Source organism: Amphiprion ocellaris, chromosome 9 (genome assembly GCF_022539595.1).
Source record: "Amphiprion ocellaris isolate individual 3 ecotype Okinawa chromosome 9, ASM2253959v1, whole genome shotgun sequence".
NCBI lineage: Eukaryota > Metazoa > Chordata > Actinopteri > Pomacentridae > Amphiprion > Amphiprion ocellaris.
The window spans coordinates 2,437,552-2,463,436 of NC_072774.1; the positions used below are offsets into that span (position 1 = coordinate 2,437,552).

Genomic DNA, 25,885 nt, shown 5'->3' on the forward strand with positions numbered 1-25,885 from the left:
AGATAGGTTAAAAATTGATTCACATTATCTTTTTCAGAACATGCAGCTCATTTTATTTTTTTTTCTCTTGCAGTTGTATAAAGCAGTCATTTCTTCAAGCAGGAGGTTGACCCTTCAAAGTGTTATGCAGTATCTTGATAAAGAGGTATGTATAGTGTGAATTTGTCAATGTGAACTTCCATAAGAACTGTAGTATTGCATGAGCTCACTTTTGTCTAACTTTATGTAGGACACAAGTCAGAATAGGAGGACAGCTGCCCTTCTTGGTTTTCCACGTTTCTTCTCGGAGGATACTTCAGAGATCATCAGGATGTGTGATTTAAGAAAATATATTAACATGTTTATATAATAGTAATGATTGACGAGATTTACTGGTATTCATTTTAAACAGAAGTAAACATCCCTTTTTTCCACAACATTGCAGAACCTTTTTCATTCAACGTTTACTACATCATTCAAAACTTGCTGGCAATTCAAATGTTTTAAAATTAACTGATAGGCAGTTTTAAAAAGAGAATGTGTGATATAATGATATAGACTGCTGAACTTCATAAGTCAATCACAATAAATGCATAGCTGACTATGAGGTGTATTTTAATGCAGCCACAATTTTTTTTACCACTTTCAGACAGTTATTATGTCACCTGAGACGAAGTCAAGGACCTTAATTCATTACAAATTTCAAAGATCTTTGTAACATCCAGATATGGAAGAATCAAATACACTTTGTGGATGGAAGGGTCCAGGCCCCAGGTTTTCACATTTCCCCTGAGGGAGTGGGCAAAGTTTATCTAAAGATAGTAATCTTAACCTTGATGCCCTAGAAATTAAGGTCTTGATAAGTTTGTGAAGTTTGCATTCAATCCTCAAGTAATGAAGCCGTTAAGTGGTGGCAAAACCTCTCTAAAAATTGAAAGAGCTCTGAATTAAAAACATTGGCTTAATCTATGATGGAGCTGAAAAAATCCGACCTACAAGCATTGGGTGTTTGCTTCTGATATGACTGTAGCTGTATGAAAATCCCAAAGTCACAAACTTTGTTGAATCTAAATTGATTTAGTTAAGTGGTATACCATTCAAAACATGGATTCATATTTTTTTCCCATAAACAGCAAAACTGACTACATCAAAAATTCAGGTGACCGTCAAGGCCCATGTCCTCTTGTTTTTGTTTTGTTTAAGCTTTGCTCTCCATGCTTGTAGCCGGCTCCTCAGTACCTTCAAGGTAGGTAGTCCAGCGCTACAACTCAATGATAAGAACTAAAACTAAGTCTGAACGGGGTTGTGTGGGGATCTTTCTTGCATTAAAAGTATGTCAATAAAAGTGTTTATTTTGTGACTAACTAGCTCAGATCTCTATAATAAGTAACTGACAACGTTATGGAGACAAATGCTACCTTTTTATTTATGTGACGTCGCTTCTTGCCCTCGTTTACATCCTGTTATGTAGTCTGTCATTTGAAGCAGGGGAATGTGTGGATCTACAGACACAGAAACCTGTAATTTGTTTCTGAAGTGATGGCTGAATATTTAGAAGATTTTGAACAGTTGGATGAGGTATTTGAACTTGTAAGGGTAGTTTAGGGGGCATGTTTTGGGGCCTGGATGGTGAATTTACCTCATAAATGTAATTTTAATGATTTTCTCATAAATATGACTTCTTCCTGCAGGTTTCAGGGCTCTCAGAGTGAATCTCTGCCTGATAAATGTTACAATTCTGATGTTTTTCCTCTAAACTTGATGTCTTCCTGCAGGTTTTGGTGTAATTTCTCAGTTTTTCCTCTAAATTTAGCATCTTTCTGCAGGTTTCAGGGCTCTCGGGATGAATCTCTACCTGATAAATGTTATAATTTTTATGTTTTTCCTCTCAATTTAGCATCTTCCTGCAGGTTTCAGGACTTTCGGGATGAATCTCTATCTGATAAATGTTATAATTTCTCAGTTTTTCCTCTCAATTTAGCATCTTCCTGCAGGTTTTGGTGTAATTTCTCCGTTTTTCCTCTAAATTTAACGTCTTCCTGCAGGTTTCAGGGCTCTCGGGATGAATCTCTACCTAATAAATATCATAATTCTTATGTTTTTCCTCTAAATTTAAAATCTTTTTGCAGGTTTCAGGGCTCTCGGGATGAATCTCTACCTAATAAGTATCATAATTCTTATGTTTTTCCTCTAAATTTAAAATCTTTTTGCAGGTTTCAGGGCTCTCGGCATGAATCACTACCTGATAAATGTTATAATTCAGATGTTTTCCCTCTAAATTTAACGTCTTTCTGAAGGTTTCAGGCCTCTCAGGATGCATCTCTACCCGATAAATGTTATAAATCTGATATATTTCCTCTAAATTTAGCATCTTCCTACAGGTTTCAGGGCTCTCGGGATAAATCTCTACCTGATAAATGTTATAATTCTGATGTTTTTCCTCTAATTTTAGCATCTTCCTCAGGTTTTGGTGTAATTTCTCCATTTTTCCTCTAAATTTAGCATCTTCCTGCAGGTTTTGGTCTAATTTTTATGTTTTTCCTCTAAATTTAGCATCTTCCTGCAGGTTTCAGGGCTCTCGGGATGAATCTCTACCTAATAAATATCATCATTCTTATGTTTTTCCTCTAAATTTAAAATCGTTTTGCAGGTTTCAGGGCTCTGGGAATGAATCTCTACTTGATGAATGTTATAATTCTGATGTTTTTCCTCTAAATTTAGCATCTTTCTGCAGGTTTTGGTGTAATTTCTCAGTTTTTCCTCTAAATTTAGCATCTTCCTGCACATTTTTTCTAATTTTTTGTTTTTCCTCTAAATTTAGCATCTTTCTGCAGGTTTCAGGGCTCTCGGGAAGAATCTCTACCTGATAAATGTTATAATTCTGATGTTTTTCCTCTAAATTTAGCATCTTCCTGCAGGTTTTTTCTAATTTTTATGTTTTTCCTCTAAATTTAACATCTTTCTGCAGGTTTCAGGGCTCTCGGGATGAATCTCTACCTGATAAATGTTATAATTCTGATTTTTTTTCCTCTAAACATGATGTTGTGGCGATAGCCAAGGTGTATTGTGTTGAGTGTGTTGGGAGGGTGTGCATTTACCTGACTTCCACGCCCCATCAGCCGATCTGCATTTCCAGCCAGTAAGATGGTTGCTTTTCCGGGCGCTGGGAGAGCCGGCCCTGCGACTTCCTGATATCTGCCGGCCTCCAAAGCAGTATGGCGGAGGAGTCAGCGAGAGTTAGTGGATGGTGTTGGCCTCCCCACTGAAACCCAACAAGTTCTCCACAGTCACCGGCTAACGATTGCCGGCACAAGCCGGACTTTCCTTGGAGGACGCCCAGCTACGGCACAAGCATCTCCGCCGCATACGTGAAACAACGAGGACCTGTGAGTTTGGTTTACGTTCTTTTCCATCGTTTATGTTTCATCCTCCGTTCCAAACCGGACGGCAGTGCTTTTCTTTGGATTATGTGTTTCTTTGGAACTGAATCAACAGTCGAAACCCACTTCCTTGTTTGGATCTTTTCTTTGGTGGGATTGGTTGGAAAACATGGAGCGGATTATTTGTGTTGGTTGGGTCGGACTGTAAACGAAAGGGACTCACAAAAACCAGGACTGGATTGTAAAATAAATAATTGGTGTTGATTATTTTAAACGTGTATTCTGCTCTTTATCTATTGTATAGAAGGATTGTGTTAGTAGGTTTGATACTGTTACATCATTGTTTCAGCATTGTACCTTTGTAGGGGCAACAACAAAATCTTTTAGTTGAACCGCTACATAAATAAATGGCGCCCAACGTATAAAACTCCACCTAAAACTATCAATTTAAAATAGAAAAAAAAAACGCGCTGTGTTTTGATACCATAGGTCTTTATTTAATTTGCAATTGATGAGAACAAACAACTCGTGTACGGTCGAATTATGGCTTCCCATTTGGGAGGTAGTTTGGAGAAGCCTTCCATGGATCAGGAGGCAGGACCTGCTGCAGAAACTGTGGAGTTAGGCACTGAAAGGCTGCAGAAATCCGAAAGGTATTCTGGTTCACCTACAACTACCTACTGGCTGTTGGACATGGATCTGTGTGGGGACTCAGACCTGACGATCCCTCTCCTAGCTTTGCCACAAGGTGGTGCTGCTTCCACATCAACCAGTATCCCACCAGAACCCTTACATGCAGCTCAGAGGCCGCTGTCAATACAAATTCTGGAACAAGTACAATTGCTTGCAGCTGGACAAACCAGTCACAGGGAAGAGATCAAGCTTATGGTTCAGGAAATGTCAAAAGAACTCACAATCTATCACAAGGAACAAATGCAACAATTACAGTGGACAATGGATAAACAGTTCAACTACATACGTGAACAATTCACGGCTACCTTAAACTGGCGTTTGAAGCATCACCTCACAGAAATACTGGAGGAAATGAAGCAGGTCTTTAACCCAGTGGCTGACCATATCTCTCAGGTGCAGAATGATGTCTGGAAATGTTCACAACATGTGGAGACAATGCACACTGACGTGACCACAATCAAAAACCAGAGCCTCCGCCCGTTTGCCCTGTCTGATGCCTCTGTTCAAACTGGTTATAATGACCAAGTAACACTTACACAGTGTCCACGCTTGCAGTCAACGATGCAGGCTGGGGTAACTGAATCTCCGTTGTCCTCACCCGCTGACTCTCCCATCTCTGGTGATTCCGGACGCAGACTCATGGGGAATTTTCCTATTAAGCTGGAGTTCCCTACCCTTGGTAGACTGGAGGACAATTCGGACCCATTATTATATTTGGAAAAGTGTAAGGACTTTCTGTCGACTAATCCATTTAGTGATGATGAGTTGATGATCACCTTTAGGAATGTGCTGTTTGGTACAGCTAGAGATTGGTGGGACGTTGCCCGTGGCAACACACATTCCTGGACGGAATTTCAGGCTAAGTTCCACGCTGCTTTTCTTTCTGAGGATTATGAGGATGAGCTGGCTGAAAGAGTGCACACACTCATCCAAGGTGAGGATGAGAGTATCCGGGACTTTGCTTACATGTACCGTTCGTTGTGCTGCCGCTGGAAACCAGACATTACAGAGGAGGCTGTGATGAAACTCATCCTGAGGAACATCAACCCCCGCATGGCCAGTCAGCTGCGGAACAGGGTTCAAACAGTGGAGGAACTGGTCAAATTGGGACAGCAGCTGGAGAAAGACAAGCAGAGTCAAACGCAATATGACCAACGGAAAAAACATGTCAGTAAACAAAAAGACAAAGGTGAATCTGCATTCTCACATCAGTCTCACCCGTCACCTGCAGAGCAGCCCGGTGCCTCTCCTGTATTTTGCTGGAGGTGTAAAGGCAGTCATCCTCCATATGCTTGTCCAAATTTCAACCAGAGGAAACCAAAACCTCCCAACACCACACAAAACCAACTGCGACAGTCATGGAATGTGGAGGCAAACCATCCATCTGCAAGTGCTCTTGGTCCAGCAGGAGCACAGTAACCACTACCTGTCCAATCTTTTTCGCCAGCGTATGGACACAATGCCGCCTCTGCCTTTGACAGCCCATTACCACGGCAGTTGAAAGTGACACTCACCATCGGGACATGGACAGGAGCTGCCATATTGGACACAGGATCTTCATACACACTAATCAATGCACAGTTATGGGATGATATTAAGCCACCAGAAGCTGCACTTAAAACATGGACAGACATTCCCTTATACCTGGCTAATGGGAAACCAGAACATCCTCTTGGATGGACTGAGGTGGAAATGCAGCTACATGGGAAAACATGGCTGATACCTATGGTTGTGCTGTCTCCTCAGGCACTGGCATTCCCTGTGGTGCTGGGACTGGATTTTGTATTTTTTAGTGGAATGCAAATTGGTGTTGCAGGGAGCTGCTACTGGTTCCATGGGGAAACGGAGAGATATATTTTCCAAACTAGCCAACCAGTTGCACTAAACGATGAAAAGGCTACCAACCATGTTGCCCTTTTCTTGGCAGATGCACCGTGGGTCATACAGCCTCCTGTCACGGATATGTTCGACCTCTTAGAAATGGCAACTCAGGACTCGCACCTAGAAGCAAGGATGAAAGGTAGACTTTTGGAAATGTTGCAAGTGAACAACGATGTCTGTACATCCAGGGTTGGACGCACTAGTTTACTGAAACATAAGATATTTTTGGTGGATGAAGTTCCAATAAAACAGAAACCTTACCGTCTCTTTCCACAAAAACGAAAGGTATTAAAGGACCTTCTGGATGAAATGTTGGCGAATGGGGTGATAGAGCCATCCTCCTCAGCATGGGCCTCGCCAGTGGTAATCGTCCCCAGGAAGACAGGGAAACCTAGATTCTGTGTGGATTACAGGAAACCGAACGCCAAAACTCATACAGATGCCTACCCTATTCCGACCATCCAGGAAATATTGGAATCCTTGGCAGGAGCCACAGTGTTCTCTGCCCTGGACCTGAACAGCAGATACTGGCAGGTGGAGATGGATCCTGATTCCCGAGCACAGACAGCCTTCATTTGCCCGTATGGTCTATTCCAGTTTAGAGTAATGCCTTTTGGTTTGAAAAATGCCCCAGCCACTTTCCAAAGGCTTATGGACATGGTACTGGGAAAGCTGAAGGGATGCACGTGCTTTGTGTACCTCGATGACATTATTATATATTCTCACTCATGGGACCAGCATTTCAGGGATGTCCAAGACGTTATGGATAAGCTCAGGAAGGCGGGTCTAACTGTAAACATGAAGAAAAGTAAATTCTTCCGTTCCTCTCTTACCTTCCTCGGACATGTGGTTTCATCCAAGGGTGTTCAGTTGGACCCAGAGAAAACTCTAGCCGTTCAAAACTTCCCAGTGCCCACTAACAGGAAGTCCCTTGAGCGTTTCCTGGGCATGGCAGGATGGTACCACCGTTTTGTGCTGAACTTCTCCCGGATTGCAGAACCTCTTAATGCCCTGAAAAGGAAGGGAGTGAAATTCTTTTGGTCATCAGAATGCGAATCGGAATTTGAGACTCTTAAAAAGTTCCTAGTACATCCTCCTATTCTAGGACATCCAAACTTCAACCTGCCATTTTTAGTGTACACGGATGCCAATGAGGTCGGCCTGGGTGCTGTACTGGTTCAGCGTTCAGAACATGGTCATGAAGAAATTCTAGCTTATGGCAGTCGTAGTTTAAACCCAGCCGAAAAGAACTACTCTGCCACAGAGCTGGAATGTCTGGCAGTAGTATGGGCTGTGGAGAAATGGCGCGTGTACCTGGAGTGACGCCTCTTTCCTGTAGTGACAGATCACTCCTCACTCCTGTGGGTATTCAGAACCACCAAGCCAAGTACACGACTGATCCGGTGGGCACTGAGACTCCAGGAATTCACCTTCACTGTGGAGTACAGGAAAGGGAAATATAACACGGTCCCAGATGCTTTGTCTAGGGCCCCGAGTGATAATGAAGCATCCACTCACGACTCCATTTGTGCCACTGTTGTGTCTGCTGTGCTGGAATCCTCAAAAGAACTGCCTATTACCATCGAGGCGGTGTGGCTTGCCCAGCAGACAGACCCTGAGAGCAAAGCCATATATCAAGATGTGATGGATAAGGGAGATGTAGAGGTGAGAGCTAATACCACCTTCACTGTACTGGAGGACATGGTCTACCGGGTTGTGAAACTACCTCACAAGACTACTTATCAGGTATACATACCTGAAAGCCTGCGTTCACAACTTCTGACATTGTTCCACCACGACCCTCTGGCTGGCCATCTCGGAAGATACAAGACCTACCGGAGAATGCAGAATCTGGTTTATTGGCCAAAAATGAGCTGGGATGTCAAGCAGTATGTAACACACTGCCGAGTCTGTCAACTCTACAAACCGGAGAGCCGCAAACCAGCAGGGAAATTACAACAAACAGAGGTAGGACGACCCTGGGAAATGTTAGGATTGGATTTAATGGGTCCTTTTCCCAGGAGCGCCAGTAGAAATCTGTACTTGCTGGTGTTTGTGGATTACTACTCCAAATGGGTGGAGTTTTTTCCCCTGAGGACAGCAACAGCTGAGTCTGTCTCGCGCATTCTCACCCAAGAAATTTTCACTAGGTGGGGTATACCAGATTACATCCTCTCGGACCGAGGCTCCCAGTTCATATCCTCCATCTTCCAAGCCACCTGCAAGACATGGAATGTGTCACAGAAATTGACATCTGCCTATCACCTGCAGACAATTCTCACAGAAAGAGTGAACCGTACTCTAAAAACCATGATAGCATCTTTTGTGGGTTCTCAGCACAAACACTGGGATAAGCATCTTCCAGAGTTCAGGTTTGCTTTAAACTCAGCCGTACATGAATCCACAGGCGTCACCCCGGCTGAACTCAATCTTTGTCGACCGCTGAGGGGACCACTGGACGTAGTGCTGCAGCCACAAGATGCTGTCCCTGACTCTGCAGTCTACTCTAAAATCTCCCAGCTCAATGATCTGAAGGCCTTTGTCTCTAAAAACCTTTTTCTGGCCCGTAAGCGACAGAAAAGAAATTACGACAAACACCGTAGGGATATGAGTTTTGAAGAAAGGGACAGAGTCTGGCTACGCGCTCATCCCATGTCCAAGGCAGAAAAATCATTCACTGCAAAGCTCGCTCCGAAATAGCAAGGTCCCTATCGCGTCCTCCAGCAGACTGGACCTCTTAACTATGAGGTGGTTCTTGAAGACAGCGGGGAAGACCGTCAAAATGTGCATATCTCCCGCCTCAAACCTTGCTATCCGACGGCTGAAGACATGGATGAGCTGCAGCGCCATCAACTGCAGGGAATATTTGAGGAGGAGACAGAGGATGAGGAGTTCTTTGGATTCCCAACTACTCCTTCCAGCTCTCCTGGAAAAGGAACAGCAAAGACAAAAAACAACGATGGATGATGACAAAGTTGAACATTTTTGATGTCTTTTCTCAGGATTATGGCTTCAAACATCAAAACAAGTGACTTACAACATAGAAATTATTTAAAAATGATATCAAAATCTGCATTCAAAGTGGAAAGCAGAAGGCGATTACAATGGGTATAAAATTTCTGAGATACTGGTGGGGCATTTGCTAGCCATACCTCCACTAATCAAGGGGTCATTTATTGTTATTGATACTGTATTTGCCTTCTATGTACTGCATTTTTTTGGGGTTTTTTTTCTCCCTCAAGGGGGGGAGAGTGTGGCGATAGCCAAGGTGTATTGTGTTGAGTGTGTTGGGAGGGTGTGCATTTACCTGACCTCCACGCCCCATCAGCCGATCTGCATTTCCAGCCAGTAAGATGGTTGCTTTTCCGGGCGCTGGGAGAGCCGGCCCTGCGACTTCCTGATATCTGCCGGCCTCCAAAGCAGTATGGCGGAGGAGTCAGCGAGAGTTAGTGGATGGTGTTGGCCTCCCCAATGAAACCCAACAAGTTCTCCACAGTCACCGGCTAACGATTGCCGGCACAAGCCGGACTTTCCTTGGAGGACGCCCAGCTACGGCACAAGCATCTCCGCCGCATACGTGAAACAACGAGGACCTGTGAGTTTGGTTTACATTCTTTTCCATCGTTTATGTTTCATCCTCCGTTCCAAACCGGACGGCAGTGCTTTTCTTTGGATTATGTGTTTCTTTGGAACTGAATCAACAGTCGAAACCCACTTCCTTGTTTGGATCTTTTCTTTGGTGGGATTGGTTGGAAAACATGGAGCGGATTATTTGTGTTGGTTGGGTCGGACTGTAAACGAAAGGGACTCACAAAAACCAGGACTGGATTGTAAAATAAATAATTGGTGTTGATTATTGTAAACGTGTATTCTGCTCTTTATCTATTGTATAGAAGGATTGTGTTAGTAGGTTTGATACTGTTACATCATTGTTTCAGCATTGTACCTTTGTAGGGGCAACAACAAAATCTTTTAGTTGAACCGCTACAATGTCTTCCTGCAGGTTGTGGTGTAATTTCTCAGTTTTTCCTCTAAATTTTTCATCTTTCTGCAGGTTTCAGGGCTCTCGGGATGACTCTCTACCTAATAAATATCATAATTCTTATGTTTTTCCTCTAAATTTAAAATCTTGCAGGTTTCAGGGCTCTGGGGATGAATCTCTACCTGATAAATGTTATAATTCTGATGTTTTTCCTCTAAATTTAGCATCTTTCTGCAGGTTTCAGGGCTCTCGGGATGAATCTCTACCTGATAAAAGTTGTTCTTTTTTATGTTTTTCCTCAAAATTTAGCATCTTTCTGCAGGTTTTGATGTAATTTCTCCCGTTTTTCCTCTAAATTTAGCATCTTTCTGCAGGTTTTGGTCTAATTTTTATGTTTTTCCTCTAAATTTAGCATCTTTCTGCAGGTTTTGGTGTAATTTTTCCGTTTTTCCTCTAAATTTAGCATCTTCCTGCAGGTTTTGGTGTAATTTCTCAGTTTTTCTTCTGAATTTAACGTCTTTTTTCAGGTTTCAGGGCTCTAAGTATGAATCTCTACCTGATAAAAGTTGTTCTTTTGATGTTTTTCCTCTAAATTTAAAATCTTTTTGCAGGTTTCAGGGCTCTGGGGATGAATCTCTACTTGATGAATGTTATAATTCTGATGTTTTTCCTCTAAATTTAGCATCTTTCTGCAGGTTTTGGTGTAATTTCTCAGTTTTTCCTCTAAATTTAACGTCTTTCTGCAGGTTTCAGGGCTCTTGGGATGAATCTCTACCTGATAAATTGTATAATTCTGATGTTTTTCCTCTGATTTTATCAACTTCCTGCAGGTTTTGGTGTAATTTCTCCCATTTTTCCTCTAAATTTAGCATCTTCCTGCAGGTTTTGGTCTAATTTTTATGTTTTTCCTCTAAATTTAGCATCTTCCTGCAGGTTTCAGGGCTCTCGGGATGAATCTCTACCTAATAAATATCATAATTCTTGTGTTTTTCCTCTAAATTTAAAATCGTTTTGCAGGTTTCAGGGCTCTGGGGATGAATCTCTACTTGATGAATGTTATAATTCTGATGTTTTTCCTCTAAATTTAGCATCTTTCTGCAGGTTTTGGTGTAATTTCTCAGTTTTTCCTCTAAATTTAACGTCTTCCTGCAGGTTTTGGTGTAATTTCTCAGTTTTTCTTCTGAATTTAACATCTTTTTTCAGGTTTCAGGGCTCTAAGTATGAATCTCTACCTGATAAAAGTTGTTATTTTGATGTTTTTCTTCTAAATTTAACATCTTCCTACAGGTTTCAGGGCTCTCGGGATGAATCTCTACCTGATAAATGTTTTTATTCTGATGTTTTTCCTCTAAATTTAGCATCTTCCTGCAGGTTTTGGTCTAATTTTCATGTTTTTCCTCTAAATTTAGCATCTCCCTGTAGGTTTCAGGGCTGTCAGAATGAATCTCTCCCTGATAAATGTTAAATCTGATATTTTTCCTCTAAATTTAACGTCTTCCTGCAGGTTTTGGGGCTCTCGGGGTGAATCTCTGCCTGAATGTACCACTGTATCTGTTCCACTTTACTTGATCCTGCCTGTTGCCGTGTTTGTGGTTGTTGTCGTTGCTCTCAGGTGTAGTATGACTGGATGTGTGCTATTCCGCTGCGCTCAGGTCTCTCGTCGCTGCGATGGGGACGTGTGGCTGATAATGGGAGTGTATCAGATGGAGGCCCAGCCAGCTGTCCTCAGTCATTCACGTTGCTCCACTGCAGCGCTCAGATTAGCCCGCTAAGCGCTAGCGTTTGGACCACAAAGCGAGGCGGTGTTAAAGGGATCTTGCCGTGTTTGTGTGTCTTTGTGGCTGTCAGAGCGGGAACCAGAGGAGGAACCGCAGATTAACCCGTCTGTCCGGGGGGTTCTCAACACGAGGGGCTCGGACCTTTCAGGGATGGTTTTAGGCTCATTTTGGACAAAGTTGTTCAACTTAAACCCCAGAGTCTGAAAGAGACTGCGGAGATTAAATGGATACTGGATGTTGTTAAATCATTATGGGTTGTTTTTTACCCAGTGAGGGCAGGTCTGGGGGTTGTTATACCCGAGGAGGGTAGATTTGGGGCAGTTTTACTTCGTGAGGACAGGTTTTGAGTTGTTTTTTTCTTGAGAAGGGTAGATTTGGGGGTAATTTTCCCCGGGGAGGACAGGTTTGGGGCTACTTTTCCTTGGTTACGGTAGTTTTGGGGGCAGTTTTTCTTGGTAAGGGTAGATTCGAGGGCAGTTTTCCTTGGTTAGGGTAGTTTCGGGGCAGTTTTACCCGGGGAAGGCATATTTGGTGGCAGTTTTCCTTGATGAGGACAGGTTTGGGGCTACTTTTCCTTGGTTAGGGCAATTTTCCTTGGTAAGGGAAGTTTTAGGGGCAGTTATCCTCGGTTAGGGTAGTTTTGGGGGCAGTTTTACCCAGGGAGGGCAGGTTTTAGAAGAGTTTTCCCTGGTGAGGGTAGACTTGGGGGCAGTTTTACCCGGGGAGGGCAGGTTGGGGGCTCCATGTGAGCTGGGGTTGCCTCGCTGCATTGGCTGACGAGGTGTTGTGTGGAACCTTCCTGCCTCCTCACGTTGCAGGGGCAGCCCTGTGGGGCTTCCAGCTCCCACCCCTGTACAAACACAACACACACCTCAGGCCCTGCGTGTGTGTGTGTTCTAGGTGTCTGCAGTTCTAATAAAGGAAAGCTGTGCGTCCTTTGCTGCCTCATCAGAGCCTCTGCCGTGTTTCGTCCGTCTGGATCTGAGGATCACCTGCAGCCTTCGACCCACCTGCTGCTTCTGAAACGTTATAGGATGTTTTCCTGCTGGTCTGAGCTGCTGTGAACAGTGTGTGTGTGTGTGTCTGAGTGTGTGTGTGTGTGTGTGTGCATGGTGTTGTCCACACCGGTGGAAATGCTGGGGTGTCCAGCCGGGTTATTTTTGGATCAGTGACAGCGTGTCAATGGCTGCAGATGCGTCGCAAAGGAAGGCTCTGAGATACCAACAGACCCTGGTAGGTGTTCGCTGATCTTCTGCTCCATGTTTAGTTTCTGGAAAATCTTTAACTTCTCATTTTCTAAAGACTCACCTGCTTCTGTCTCCATCCACTCACCTGTTATGTCACCTACTTCCTCTCCTTCCTCTCCTTCTTTACTCTTCATCCTTGTTTTCATCACGTCTCCTCATCCATCAGATCAATCTCTTCCTGTTTGGTCCTCACTTATATCAGAGGTACCATGTCTGGTTTTATTGTGTTTTCAGTGAATCTCTGCAGGTTAAATGGACATTTTTAATTCTGATCATTTGTTTATGCAGACAAATACCAGAACTAATATCCAGATTCATCTTTTATGACTGTTGATTAAAATCCCACGTCTAGTTTATTAAAAATGAGACATTTGGTTTAACTGGATTCTGTGAAAAACTGAAAACTCTGAGCTCCTCGGTGCAGCTGTGAAACAGTCAGTGACCGACAGTCACATCGCAAAAATTCAGAGTTTTCAGATGAACTGCAGGCAGTGTTTCCACCGATTGGAGAGAACTAATCAGAAATGTGAAGACTAAAATGTGGAGAGCTGCTGTATTTCTTTCAATATTTGCAGGTTTTGAACTGTTTTTCACCTTGGGGAGGGCAGCTTTCGGGGTAGTTTTACTAGAGTCACTATATTTTTTTCAATATTTACAACGCTTATGGACACTAAATATTGACTGTAGGTTTGAAAAATGTTGTTAAATAATCAAACTAAATTCATTTACTGTATTTGTGTCGTTCTGACTGCATCATCCCAAACAGAGACTCTGGACTTTGATGAAGACCAGAAGATAAATGCAGTTTAAATTGCATTAAGATAATTAGATTCTGATGTCCAGAGTGTCTCTCTTCTGCTCAGAACACTTCAGACATCAAACTGGCTTTAGTTTCTGTCTTCTGGCTGCAGCTTCTGGGTCAGTCTGGCTTTTTAAAGTCATTTTGGGCAAGTTGTAAGTCATTTTACTAAATTTTTGACCTCATTTTGGACCAGACTTAAGTCAGTTTGGGCAGTTTTTGACTCATTTTGGAAGGATTTACACCATTTGGGACAAGTTTTGAGTCATTTTCCTCAAGTTTTTTCTTCATTTTGAACAAGTTTTGCACCATTTTGGAAAGATTTAGGCCAGTTTTAAAATTATTTTTGGACAAGTTTGAGCCATTTTTCTGAAGTTTTTACCTCATTTTGGACCAGACTTAAGTAATTTTGGATGGCTTATGTGTAATTTGGAAAGATTTAGGCCATTAAGGACAGTTCTAACATTATTTTGGACCAGACTTAAGACATTTTGGACCATTTTTACCTCATTTTGGAAATATTTAGGCCATTAGGGACAGTTTCCACATTATTTTTCGAGAAGTTTTGAGTCATTTTTCTCAAGTTTTTACCTCATTTTAGACCAGGCTTTAGACATTTTGGATCATTTATGAGTTATTTTGGAAAGATTTAGGCCATTAGGCGCAGTTTTGACTTCGTTTTGGAGAGGTTTTGAGACATTTTTCTCAAGTTTCTATCTCATTTTGGACCAAAAGCATCCACACTTTAGTTTCTGTCTTCTGGCTGCAGGTTCTGGCTTTTTTTTCGTCATTTTGGGCAAGTTTCAAGTCATTGTTCTAATGTTTTGGTCCTAAATGAAGTACATTTTGGACCAGAGTTAAGTAAATTAGGGTAGTTTTGAGTCATTTTGGAAAGATTTAGGCCATTAGGAACAGTTGTTATTTATAACAGTTTGCTATTTTTGGACAAGGTTAGAGTCATTTTTCTCAAATTTTTACCTCATTTTGGACCAGATTTAAGACATTTTGGGCCGTTTAGGTGTCATGTTGGAAATATTTAGGCCATTAGGGACCGTTTTAGGAACACAAAGAAACTAACAGAATAATGGAAGTTAGTGGATGGAGCTCTGGTTCTATGTGTAGTTTATGGTTTCTAGACTTCAGTCCGCCTCTTGGCTTCGTTCCTGCTCAGCTCTGCTTTTATTCTTGAGATTTCTGCATCTTCAGATCTATTTATCAGCCCTGGAACACTTTGAGTCTCCACAGTTTCTCACCGCCCACGCTGGTGAGCGAAGGCGATAAATGGAAAGTCGTCTCTTCTTTGATAAACAGGATTTTTTCTTGTCTTTTTTTAAAGTGAGATTAGATCTTTTCTCCTGAAGGACACCTGCTGGAGCTGCAGCCCGGTGAAGTCCAGGCTGTTTTCATGTTGATGGATATAAATACAGAAACCTGAGCACACAGGTTAGATGAAGTCATGTCACTGAATCCTGCACTTCATCTGTTTTACAGCTCATCAGCCTGCAGCATCTCCACAACCTGCTGCCGTTTAAAGTCCTCTCAGTCTGACGGGACTCACAGCCTTAGACGGTTCTGGTGTTTGTCGGTCAGCTGATGGACGGTGGGTCGGATAGAAATGGGAAATCTGAATTAATCACACAGTTTAAAGGTTCTCAGGTGTGAAGGAAATCCGAGGAGTTGATGTGTGGAGCTGTTAATAGATATCAGCTATTTATTGATCGCAGCAGGTTGTGCTGGTTTTTATTTTCAGGTTGATTTTTGGTTGCTTCACAGATTCACACCCAGTAGACGGTAGATTCTGTTTTTAGTTGAGCTCGGACTTTAACACGTTAATTACGATTAATTAATTACAGAAAATATAATGCATTTAATCGCACCTTTCTCAGTTCCCTAATTTCTGATAACGCTGATGAACGCTCCAGCCCAGTAGGTGGCGGTAATGAACCTAAAGTCTGTTTTCCAGCCGCGGAAAAGATGCACAGAAAGTTTGGGGAAAGGTGAAGGAAGACGAGACGAGTTTTCTTTTAAAAATCTTCCCGATGGCAGCTTGGATAAAAGCGTGGTTGTTTGCAAATTGTGTAAAAAAGGGTTTACTGATCACTGCAGCACTTCAAGCCGACGGTATCACCTCAGTTTACGATCTCAGTTTGTCGTAAACGTACTAAATATCATGGTTAAAGCTGGTAGTTTTCTTTTAGAATTTGATTTATAGTGTTTTTATAGAACAGAAAATGAACAAGAAAACATTAAAGCAGCAACCAAACAGTCTGACTTATAAAAATAAAGAAGAAAGTTGTGGTTTCTTTTTACAGGTTTTTGTGATTCTACAACTATTAGATTCCAATGTGTTTAAACAAATATTCAAACGTCTGTTTAGTAGAAAAAAATAAGAGACAAAAGAAAAATTCAGGAAAATAGGGCTGCTTTCCCTGGCTTAAAGCTAAAACTCTTATTATTTTTACTCCGTCAAGGAATGCGACAGAGTTAAAAACAAGACAAAATATTACACAAAATGAGACACAAAAGCGAAAAATTAATGAAAAAGGAGACGGACGAAACAAAACAAAACAGAGACAAAAAAAATCGACAAAAGAGTTCCAAAGCAACAAAAAAATGGACAAACAATAAAAACGAGACAAAAAAATGACAAGCAGTAAATAGTTCAAGGACGTTCAAAAAGTTGAAAATCCATAAATTCATTCTGTTTTCATAGTTTCTGGGTCTGATAAATGGTGAAATTTTGATGGTTCTTTTTTAGGAATATAAATTTTTATTTATAGAAAAACATTTTTTTTATTTTTTGTAAACTAAAAATTTGTAATTAGGTTATTAAAAGACAAACAAACCAACACTGATCATCACAGAGCTCCAACTTAAACAACAATCTACTACATTTACAGATTACTGCAAACTCATAGTGGCATTATAGAGATTATATTCAACATTTTTAGATTTTATGTAAACTAAAGCACTTTCATTGTCTTCTAAAGTGGTCTATTATGGGATGGCTACACCGTTAGCCGGTACCAAGACTGTTGTAACTAACGTTAGCTCTGGTGCTAACAGCAACGCTTTTATCCAGGCTGCCATCTGGAATATTTGAATATTAGAAAACTTTCTACCCAACAAGTTCAGTGTGTCTCGTCTTTCTTCACTGTTCACCAGACTTTCTTGATGTCACTCAGTGCATCCTGTGGATCTTTTTCGCAACTTGAAAACAGACTTTAGGTTCATTACCGCCACCTACTGGGCTGGAGTGTTGAGGTTGCAGCAGAGTTCATAGGCCGGTGAAGAAACTGAGGCATTTAAGAGCTGAAATGTCGATAAAACCGGTATAAAAAGCATTTCATGGAGTATTTTATCAAAGAGGAAGGGTGGAGGCATAAATCAAACACAGTAAATGCAGGTTAAAGGTTTTTAATTTTCCTGCAAAAATAAAATGGTTCCAAATAGAGCAGCAATTAAAAGTTGTTTTCTGTAGTTTTGAGTCATTTTCCTCAAGTTTTTACCTCATTTTCAAACCAGATGTTAAATATTTAGGACCATTTAGGAGTCATTTTGGAAAGATTTAGGCCATTAGGAACAGTTTTAACATTGTTTTAGACAAGTTTTGAGTCATTTTTCTCATGTTTTTCCCTCATTTTGGGACCACAAGCTTGACATTTTGGGCAGTTTTTGAGATGTTTCGGAAAGATTTAGACCACTAGGGTCAGTTTTAACTTTATTTTAGAAAGTTTTTGAGTCATTTTGGAAAGATTTAGGCCATTAGGGACAGTTTAAACTTCATTTTGGAGAAATTATTAGTCATTTTTCTCAAATTTTTACCTCATTTTCGAAAGATTTAGGTGATTAGGGACAGTTTTAACTTACCAGAAATTAGGGAAACTGAGAAAGGTGCGATTAAGATGCGTTATTCTTTTCTGTAATTAATCAAAATTAATGCGTTAAAGTCCCAATCCTAGTATTTTTACAAATCCATCACTGCAACCAAAATGCGCTCTGAGACCTGGTGAATGTGTGAAATATTAGTCAAACACCCTAGATTTTATATGCCAAAAGAATGATCCATCTATCTTGTCTGGTTTCAAATCTACCGCCAATCAAAAATAAATATGCTGTGCCCTTGGTGTAATTTGACAGTTTTTTTTTTTTTTTCGCAATAACCAGCTTCTCCATCCAGCTGACAGGTTTTAGTTTGAACCTCCACATCTGGATCAGCTGATGAAATCTCCTTGGGCCTGTAAAGTTAATTACTTCCAAGTCACACTAACGAAGAGGAAGCTGCTCAGAATCCGCTGCCGTGTTTCCGCAAAAATCAAGGTTGTGTGAGGAGACGAGTCTCGATCTGTCAGGATGTCAACAGCAGTGAAATCCATCCCAGAAGTCTCAAATGTTGGCCGACTGAAAGCCCCAACGTTCGGCCGCCAAACACCGGCAGACTGGAATGAGCGCCACGTAGACGATTAAGCCGTTAAAATTCATCCGATAGGGCGGCCAGTTTTCCAATCAGGGGTTAATTATAAGGTAATAATGAAGGCGTTACATCGGGACAGAACAGGGAAACGGTGTGGATAACCGGCCGTAAAGGTTAAAGCTCCATCTGTGTGAACAACCGGCCTCCTGGGAGAGTCGGCAGAAGTGTGTCGAGGAGCTTTGGGTCACACTGCTGCTAAATTTATCCCGAGTAAAGTTTCACCTCCTGGTGGGGGTTTACTGAGGAGGAGGAGGAGGAGGAGGAAGAGTTCACAGGCCGGGGAAGAAACTGAGAGTGAGGTGTTTGAGAGCTGAAGAAGTCGACAAAATGGGTATAAAAGGTTTTCATGGAGCATTTTTCCCTCATTTTGGACCAGAGTTTAGACGTTGGGCAGCATCTGAGACGTTTTGGAAAGATTTAAGCCATTAGGGACAGTTTTAGCTTTATTTTGGACACATTTGATTCGTTTTTCTCAAGTTTTTACCTCGTTTTAGAAAATTTTAGGCCATTAGGGACACTTTTTAAATGATTTTGAATAAGTTTTGAGTCATTTTTCTCAAGTTTTTACCTCATTTTGGACCAGATTTTAGACATTTTTTGCAGGTTTTGAGTCATTTTGGAAATAATTAGAGCATTGGGGACAGTTTTAACATTATTTTGGACAAATTTTTAGTCATTTTTCTCAAAATTTTACCTCATTTTGGACTGGACTTAAGTTGTGGGCATTTTTTGAGATGATTTCAAGAGCTGAAAGTCTAGAAAATGGGTTCGAAAGGGTTTCATGGAGCATTTTGATAATATTTATGCCATTAGGGACAGTTTAACATTATTTTGGAGAAGTTTTGGGTCATTTTGCACAGGTTTTACCTAATTTTGGACCAGACTTTAGACATTTTGGACGGTTTATCTGTCATTTTGGAAACATTTAGGCCACTAGGGGCAGTTTAAACATTATTTTGGAGAAATTTTGAGTCATTTTTTTCAATTTTGCACCTCATTTTGGACCAAACTTTAGACATTTTGGCAGTTTTTGAGTCATTTTAGAAAGATTTAATCCATTAGGACAGTTTTAACATTATTTTGAACAAGTTTCGACTCCTTTTTCTCAAGTTGTTACCTCATTTTGAACCAGACTTTAGACATTTTGGTAATTTTTTTGAGACGACTTCAAGAGCTAAAACATCTATAAAATGGGTTTAAAAGGGTTTCATGGAGCGTTTTATAGAAGAGGGAGGGTGGAGAAATAAGTCAAACACAATAAACAGATTAAAAATTTTTATTTTTACTGCAAAATTAAAACGGTTCAGAATAGAACAGCGACTAGAGATTATTTTCTGTAGTTTTGAGTCATTTTTCTCAAGTTTTTTTCTTCATTTTGGACCAGACTTTAGACATTTTTGGCAGTTTTTGAGTCAATTTGGAAATAAATAGTCCATTAGGGACAGTTTTAGCATTATTTTGGACACATATGAGTCATTTTCTCAATTTTTTACCTCGTTTTGGACCAGACTTATGTTATTTTGGGTAGTTTTTGAGTCATTTTGGAAAGATTTAGACTATGAGGGAAGTTTTAACATTATTTTGGACACGTTTTGAGTCATTTTTCTAAAGTTTTAACCTAACTTTGGACCAGATTCATCCACACTTTAGTTTTTGTTGTCTGACTGCAGGTTGTTGGTCAGTCTGCCTTTTTTTTTGTCATTTTGGACAAGTTTCAAGTCATTTTGCTTATTATTTTTATTTTCCTTGCATATTTTCATGCATTTTTGAGTATTTTTATTGCCTCAAAAATGCCTTTCTTTTGTCGGACGAAGAAAATCTATTAATAAACCCATGGGTTCCAATAGGGTCTTCATATCCTTGGACCCTAATAAAGTCGACCTGTTGACCTTTGCTGCTCCACATCTTTCTTCTCCTCTAATTTTCTGTAATAAAGGACTGAAATGTACAGAAAACGTAGAGATAACCTTGAAATATGGTGTTGAAATGTTCACTCTGACGGCAGCAGGAAGGTCGTTCAGTCTGCTGAGAGAAACAAACGTTTTTACTGCAGTAAAAACTAAAAGCTGCTTCCATCATGTTTATCTGCCGATTGTCCTCAGGGCAGATGAATGAGAAATGAAATTCACTGAAATATCCTCACAAACGCTGACAGCAAAGCTCTAAATTCTGCAGCTGTTAAAGATAAAATACCAGCAGGAACACAAAACTGAAGCTGTTTTAGACAAACTTTAAACAAAACCCTGCAGCTTTCTGCTCCCTGAAGATCCACAAATCAGAACCACAGACAGTGAAACATTCTGAGGTTCACAGCTGGATATCCTCCCTTATGACCAAATCTAGATTTATAGTGACCAGCAGGTTTCTTCTGGATGTAAAAAACACAAGAGGAAAAAAAACAGTAAAACACTGTGTAATTGATGAATCCTAATGATTTATTAATTCACTTCAAGTATTTAAACAATTGTGTTTTCTTCCCAATGTTTTTGCAGAAAGTGATGCATTTTTGACTTTAATGAGCAGAAGAAAATGATTATTATTATAGACTGTCATGTCTGCATAACAAAATATGTTGTTAATGATATTTAAGCAAACATGTCTTGAAAACCTGGATGTGAAAGCACCAACGGGTCAACGTGGACATTATTGCACTGAAAGTGTGAAAAATCTGGAAATTAACAAATAAAAATACCAAAAACCTGAATGTTTATGTATAAACAAATATCTATACTAGCTAAAGTTTTTCTATAATAAAGTTGCTCTATTTTAGTGAAAGTTGCTCAACAATTAGTTAAAGTTGTTCTCCAATAATTAAAGTTGCTCTATATTATTTAAAGTTGCTCTAAAGTGAGTTACAGTTGCTCTCAGTTGAAGTTGTTCTGTATGAATTGAAGTTGACCTACACTACCGTTTAAATATGTTTTGAAAAACCTCAATGTTAAGGCATCAAAGTCTCAATAAGCTGCATATTTCCACATAAAACATTACGATAAATGACTATTTCTATTTTTTTTTTTTTGTCTTTCTGCAGGTCTCCACTGGGGTTTGTTGTTTTTTGTCACTATTTTTTTTTTAGTTTTCCACAGATTCTGGATGGATTTAGTCTCTTATTTATGTCATTTCTATTGTGAAGAAACCTGCTGGAGATATGAAAATTCACTGTAAATCTAAATGTGTAGGAATATTTCTGGTGTTTTATAGTAGTTTTCTATAAACTTGAGGTTTTAGGGATCTATGTTAAAGCGTTTGTGTCCAAAAAAGTGATCTGACCCGGTTCTACAGCAGCATGTGGTCCACGTGAAGTCCAGTTTAGTTTCACCTCCAGCTCCGTCAGCAGGTATCATTTCCACCGGTCCTGATCTTGCTGCTGGAATCTGCTCTGAATTAAGAGCTGCTGACACTTTATTGTCTGTATTAACCTCCTCCTCCGACCCGATCTGTCACCGACTGGACCGTACGAGGCACTAGAGTTAGAGGACGGATGTAAGACGCAGATATCAGCAGGAACAGGGACAGCAGAACCCAGAGCAGAACCATGAGGGAACAGATCAACACCTTTCAGACGGTCCTCAATATAGATCAGTTCCTGGTAAGATGCAACAGTTTTATTTCTTAGTTTTGTGCAGGAAGTGATGCAACTTTAGACTTTACTGAGCAGAAAAAACTCTTTAATCTTCCTGTTGTGTCTTTAATAATTCATGTAAAACAGGTTTGGACTAACGGAGCTCTACAGGTTTTGTGATTTGCAGTTTGTCCTTTGCATGTCCTTCCTTTGAATGATGCTAGAACTTAATATGCACTTGTTTTAAATGATATTTAGGTAAAAATGGATTAGAAACTGGATATTTACACACCAAAGTATGAAAATCCTGGACATTATTGTATAAAAGTGAGAAAAATCTTGATATTATCAAACAAAAACTTGAATGTTAATGCAAGAAAATCTTAAAACCAAAGATACTAATGGACAACACAAACAATATCTTCAATATTAATGCACAAAATATTGGATAAACTGGGTATTAACTCATCAAAGTGTGAAAAACCTGGATGTTACTGTGTAAAAGTGAAAAAATCTTGATATTAACAAACATAAGTACCAAAAAACTGAATGTTAATATATTAATGTCTTAAAAACAAAGATATTAATGGACAACAGTAACTTTATTATCAATGCACCAGCTGTTGGATAAACTGGATATTAACTCAACAAAGTGTCAAAAATCTGGATGTCAGCAAACAAAAGTTCCAAAAACCTGAATGTTAATGAATTAAAGTCTTAAAAACAAAGATATTAGTGGACAACACAAACAATATTGGATAAAATGGATATTAACTCACTAAAGTGTGAAAAATCTGGATGCTATTGTATAAAAGTGAGAAAAATTTTGATATTAACAAACAAAAGTACCAAAAACCTGAATGTTGATTTATTAAAGTCTTACAAAGAAAGATATTAATGGACAGCAGTAACAGTAACTTCAATATTAATGCACAAAATGTTGAATAGAATGGATATTAACTCAACAAAGTACCAAAAACCAAGAGATTGTTGTATTAAAGTGCGACAAATCTTGATATTAACAAACAAAAATACCAAAAACCTGAATATCAATGTATCAAAGCAATAATAACCTCAACATCAGTGTACCAAAGTGTCAAGAACCTGGATATTACTCTATTGACATGTTAAAAACTTATCTGTTATCATACAAAACTTTTTAAAAAAAACTATTATAGCCTCAATATTAATGCAAAAAAGTCTCAAAAATCTAAATATTAGCAAACAAAAGTAGCAAAACCCTGGATAAAAACACACAAAAGTAACAATAACCTCAACATCCATGTACCAAAACGTCAATAACCCAGATGTTTATATCATGTCTATATTATCGTGCAAAACTTTAAAAAACAATAACCTGGATATTGCCGCAAAAAGTGTCACAAATCTGGATGTTAACACTCCAAAATCTGGAATTCTTGCTATTATCACACAAAAGAGTGAAAACCCTGAATGTTAATAACAATAACCTAAACACTAGCATAGCAAAGTATCAATAACCTGAATATCAATCTATAAAATTATCAATATTCTGAATATTAACACATAAAAGTATCAATAACCTGAATATTAACAACAATAACATGAATATTAATAACAATAACCTAAACACTAGCATAGAAAAGTATTAATAACCTAAATATTAGTGTATAAAACTATCAATAATCAAAATATTAATGTATGAAACTATCAATAATATGAATATTAATAACAATAACCTAAACACTAACATAGCAATGTATAAAAACATGAATATTAATGTATGAAAGTATAGTAACCTGAATATTATCGCACTAAAGCATCAATAATCTGAATATTAACACATGAAAGTACCAATAACCTGAATACTAATGTATAAAAGTACTAATAACCTGAATATTAACACCAATCACTTGAATATTAACATATAAAACTACCAATAACCTGAATATTAACATATAAAACTACCAATAACCTGAATATTAACACATAAAACTACCAATAACCTGAATATTAACATATAAAACTATCAATAACTTGAATATTAACACCAATAACCTGAATATTCATATATAAAAGTGATAATAAACCCTCTCTGCTAGCTCCACTGTGTTGTTTTCTGAATGTTTCTGACTTTACTGAGCAGAACTAACCGTCTGATTCCGGCCTCCGGTCGTATTTCTCATTGTAAAACACTTTGTTCTGCTGTGTCTGTAATAATTCCTTTTTAGTAATAATAACAATAATTGTGTGTAAACAGGTTTAGTCGGAACAAAAGGATTTTCCTGCTTTAGCTGCAGCCTCTTGTGTTCGACACACTCCGCTTTGTTTTCCCCCTTTGGGCCGCTTTAATTAGAACATGACAGCCTGAACAGAGGCATGCAAACGTTAATTAGCGGGTGAATACACACACACACACACACACACACACACACACACACACACTCTGCACGAATGTGTGTGTGTGTGAGTGTGTTTATAAGTGTGCGCTAAATGAAAATGTGTTTGTGAGGCCCGACAACAGTGCAGGTCTGTCTGCAGCAGGAGGTTAATGATAAAATCTGACCTGCTCACTGACGGACAGATCAGGAGATTAGAAACACACACACATAGATATGAATATGCAGCTCCTCCTGACACACCAGAATATACTATTATTTCTTTAATTAAGTCTCAAAGTCACTCCGTCCTTCACCCTGATTCTGGATCAGCTCCACTCTGACTCCTTGTCCTGGCCGTTTATTTACACCTGAACTCCTCCACTCCCTGTCTGCTACAGGTAGATCCAATCAGAGCCTTTTAAAGATTATTTACACCTGAACTCCTCCACTCCCTGTCTGCTACAGGTAGATCCAATCAGAGCCTTTTAAAGATTATTTACACCTGAACTCCTCCACTTCCTGTCTGCTACAGGTAGATCCAATCAGAGCCTTTTAAAGATTATTTACACCTGAACTCCTCCACTCCCTGTCTGCTACAGGTAGATCCAATCAGAGCCTTTTAAAGATTATTTACACCTGAACTCCTCCACTCCCTGTCTGCTACAGGTAGATCCAATCAGAGCCGTTTAAAGATTATTTAGACCTGAACTCCTCCACTCCCTGTCTGCTACAGGTAGATCCAATCAGAGCCTTTTAAAGATTATTTACACCTGAACTCCTCCACTTCCTGTCTGCTACAGGTAGATCCAATCAGAGCCTTTTAAAGCTCAACTTTTTAAATTGAGATGAAGTTTGAGCTGGACGGAGGTGTGGAGCAGCGAATCAGGACAAGCTTCTTACTTAAATGTGTCGCTGAGAGATTATAGAGGGAAATAATGAAGGAGGAAGGGTGAGGAAGGGTGAGGAAGAGGAGCTGGAAGGTCATCAAACATCCACAGACACAAAAACTGACTTTAGAATCGTGTGAAAGTCGTGATTCAGCGTTCGGACGCTCAACAAGGTCACACAATGACACAACGCAAACACCAGGCTGAGAAACACAAAGTCATCAGACATCAGCTTCTCACGCTGTCGGAGACTCTCAGATCCACTTTTATTTGTCTGTAGCTTTTAGGATGTACAGTTTAGGTTCCAGCTTCTTTAAAATGTCACACAGAGTCCGTCCAAGGTGACTTATGTTGACTAAAAACTGCGACTAGAACATTTTTTAAACTTGGATTTTGCTCCAGTAAGTGATTCTTAAACAATAATGGACTCAATGATTCAGTGATCTTTAGGTTGGATTTTCTTCAGTAGAATTATACTGTAAATAACTATATATGCATTTTATTTATTTATTTATTTATTTTAATTTAACCTTTAACCAGGAGAAATCCCATTGTGACTAACAACCTCTTTTGCAAGGGAGTCCTGGCCAAGATAGGCAGCAATTAAAAGTACGTAATAAAATGTGTTTTTAGAGACATTTAAACAAAAATGCAGATTTTAATAAATTATAATCTTTCTTTTACTACTCTGTCAGTGTTTCCTGCTCAGATACATTCAGTCTTTGTTTTCTACCAGTTTTAGTCCAGTTTTACACCAGTTTTACTCCAGTTTTATTCCACTGTTCTACCAGTTTTATACCAATTTTATGCCAGTTTTATTCCAGCTTTCTACCAGTTTTATACCAGTTTTATTCCAGTTTTAC

General features: G+C 39.5%; 1 protein-coding gene across 5 annotated transcripts in view; it reads left to right on the plus strand.

Annotated features, from left to right (window-relative positions):
- The first annotated feature begins 11,692 nt into the window (after nucleotides 1-11,692).
- Nucleotides 11,693-25,885, plus strand: part of clcn1b (chloride channel, voltage-sensitive 1b) — a 45,209-nt gene continuing 31,016 nt past the window's right edge. For 2 of the 5 annotated variants that reach the window (XM_055013715.1, XM_055013719.1), the window contains exon 1: nucleotides 21,246-21,802. In XM_055013715.1, coding sequence (XP_054869690.1) covers nucleotides 21,749-21,802 — 54 coding nt within the window. In that variant the 5' untranslated portion in view covers nucleotides 21,246-21,748. Of the gene's footprint in view, nucleotides 12,927-21,242; nucleotides 21,803-25,885 lie in introns of those variants that run through there. The other 3 variants (XM_055013717.1, XM_055013716.1, XM_055013718.1) reach the window with 3 other exon arrangements.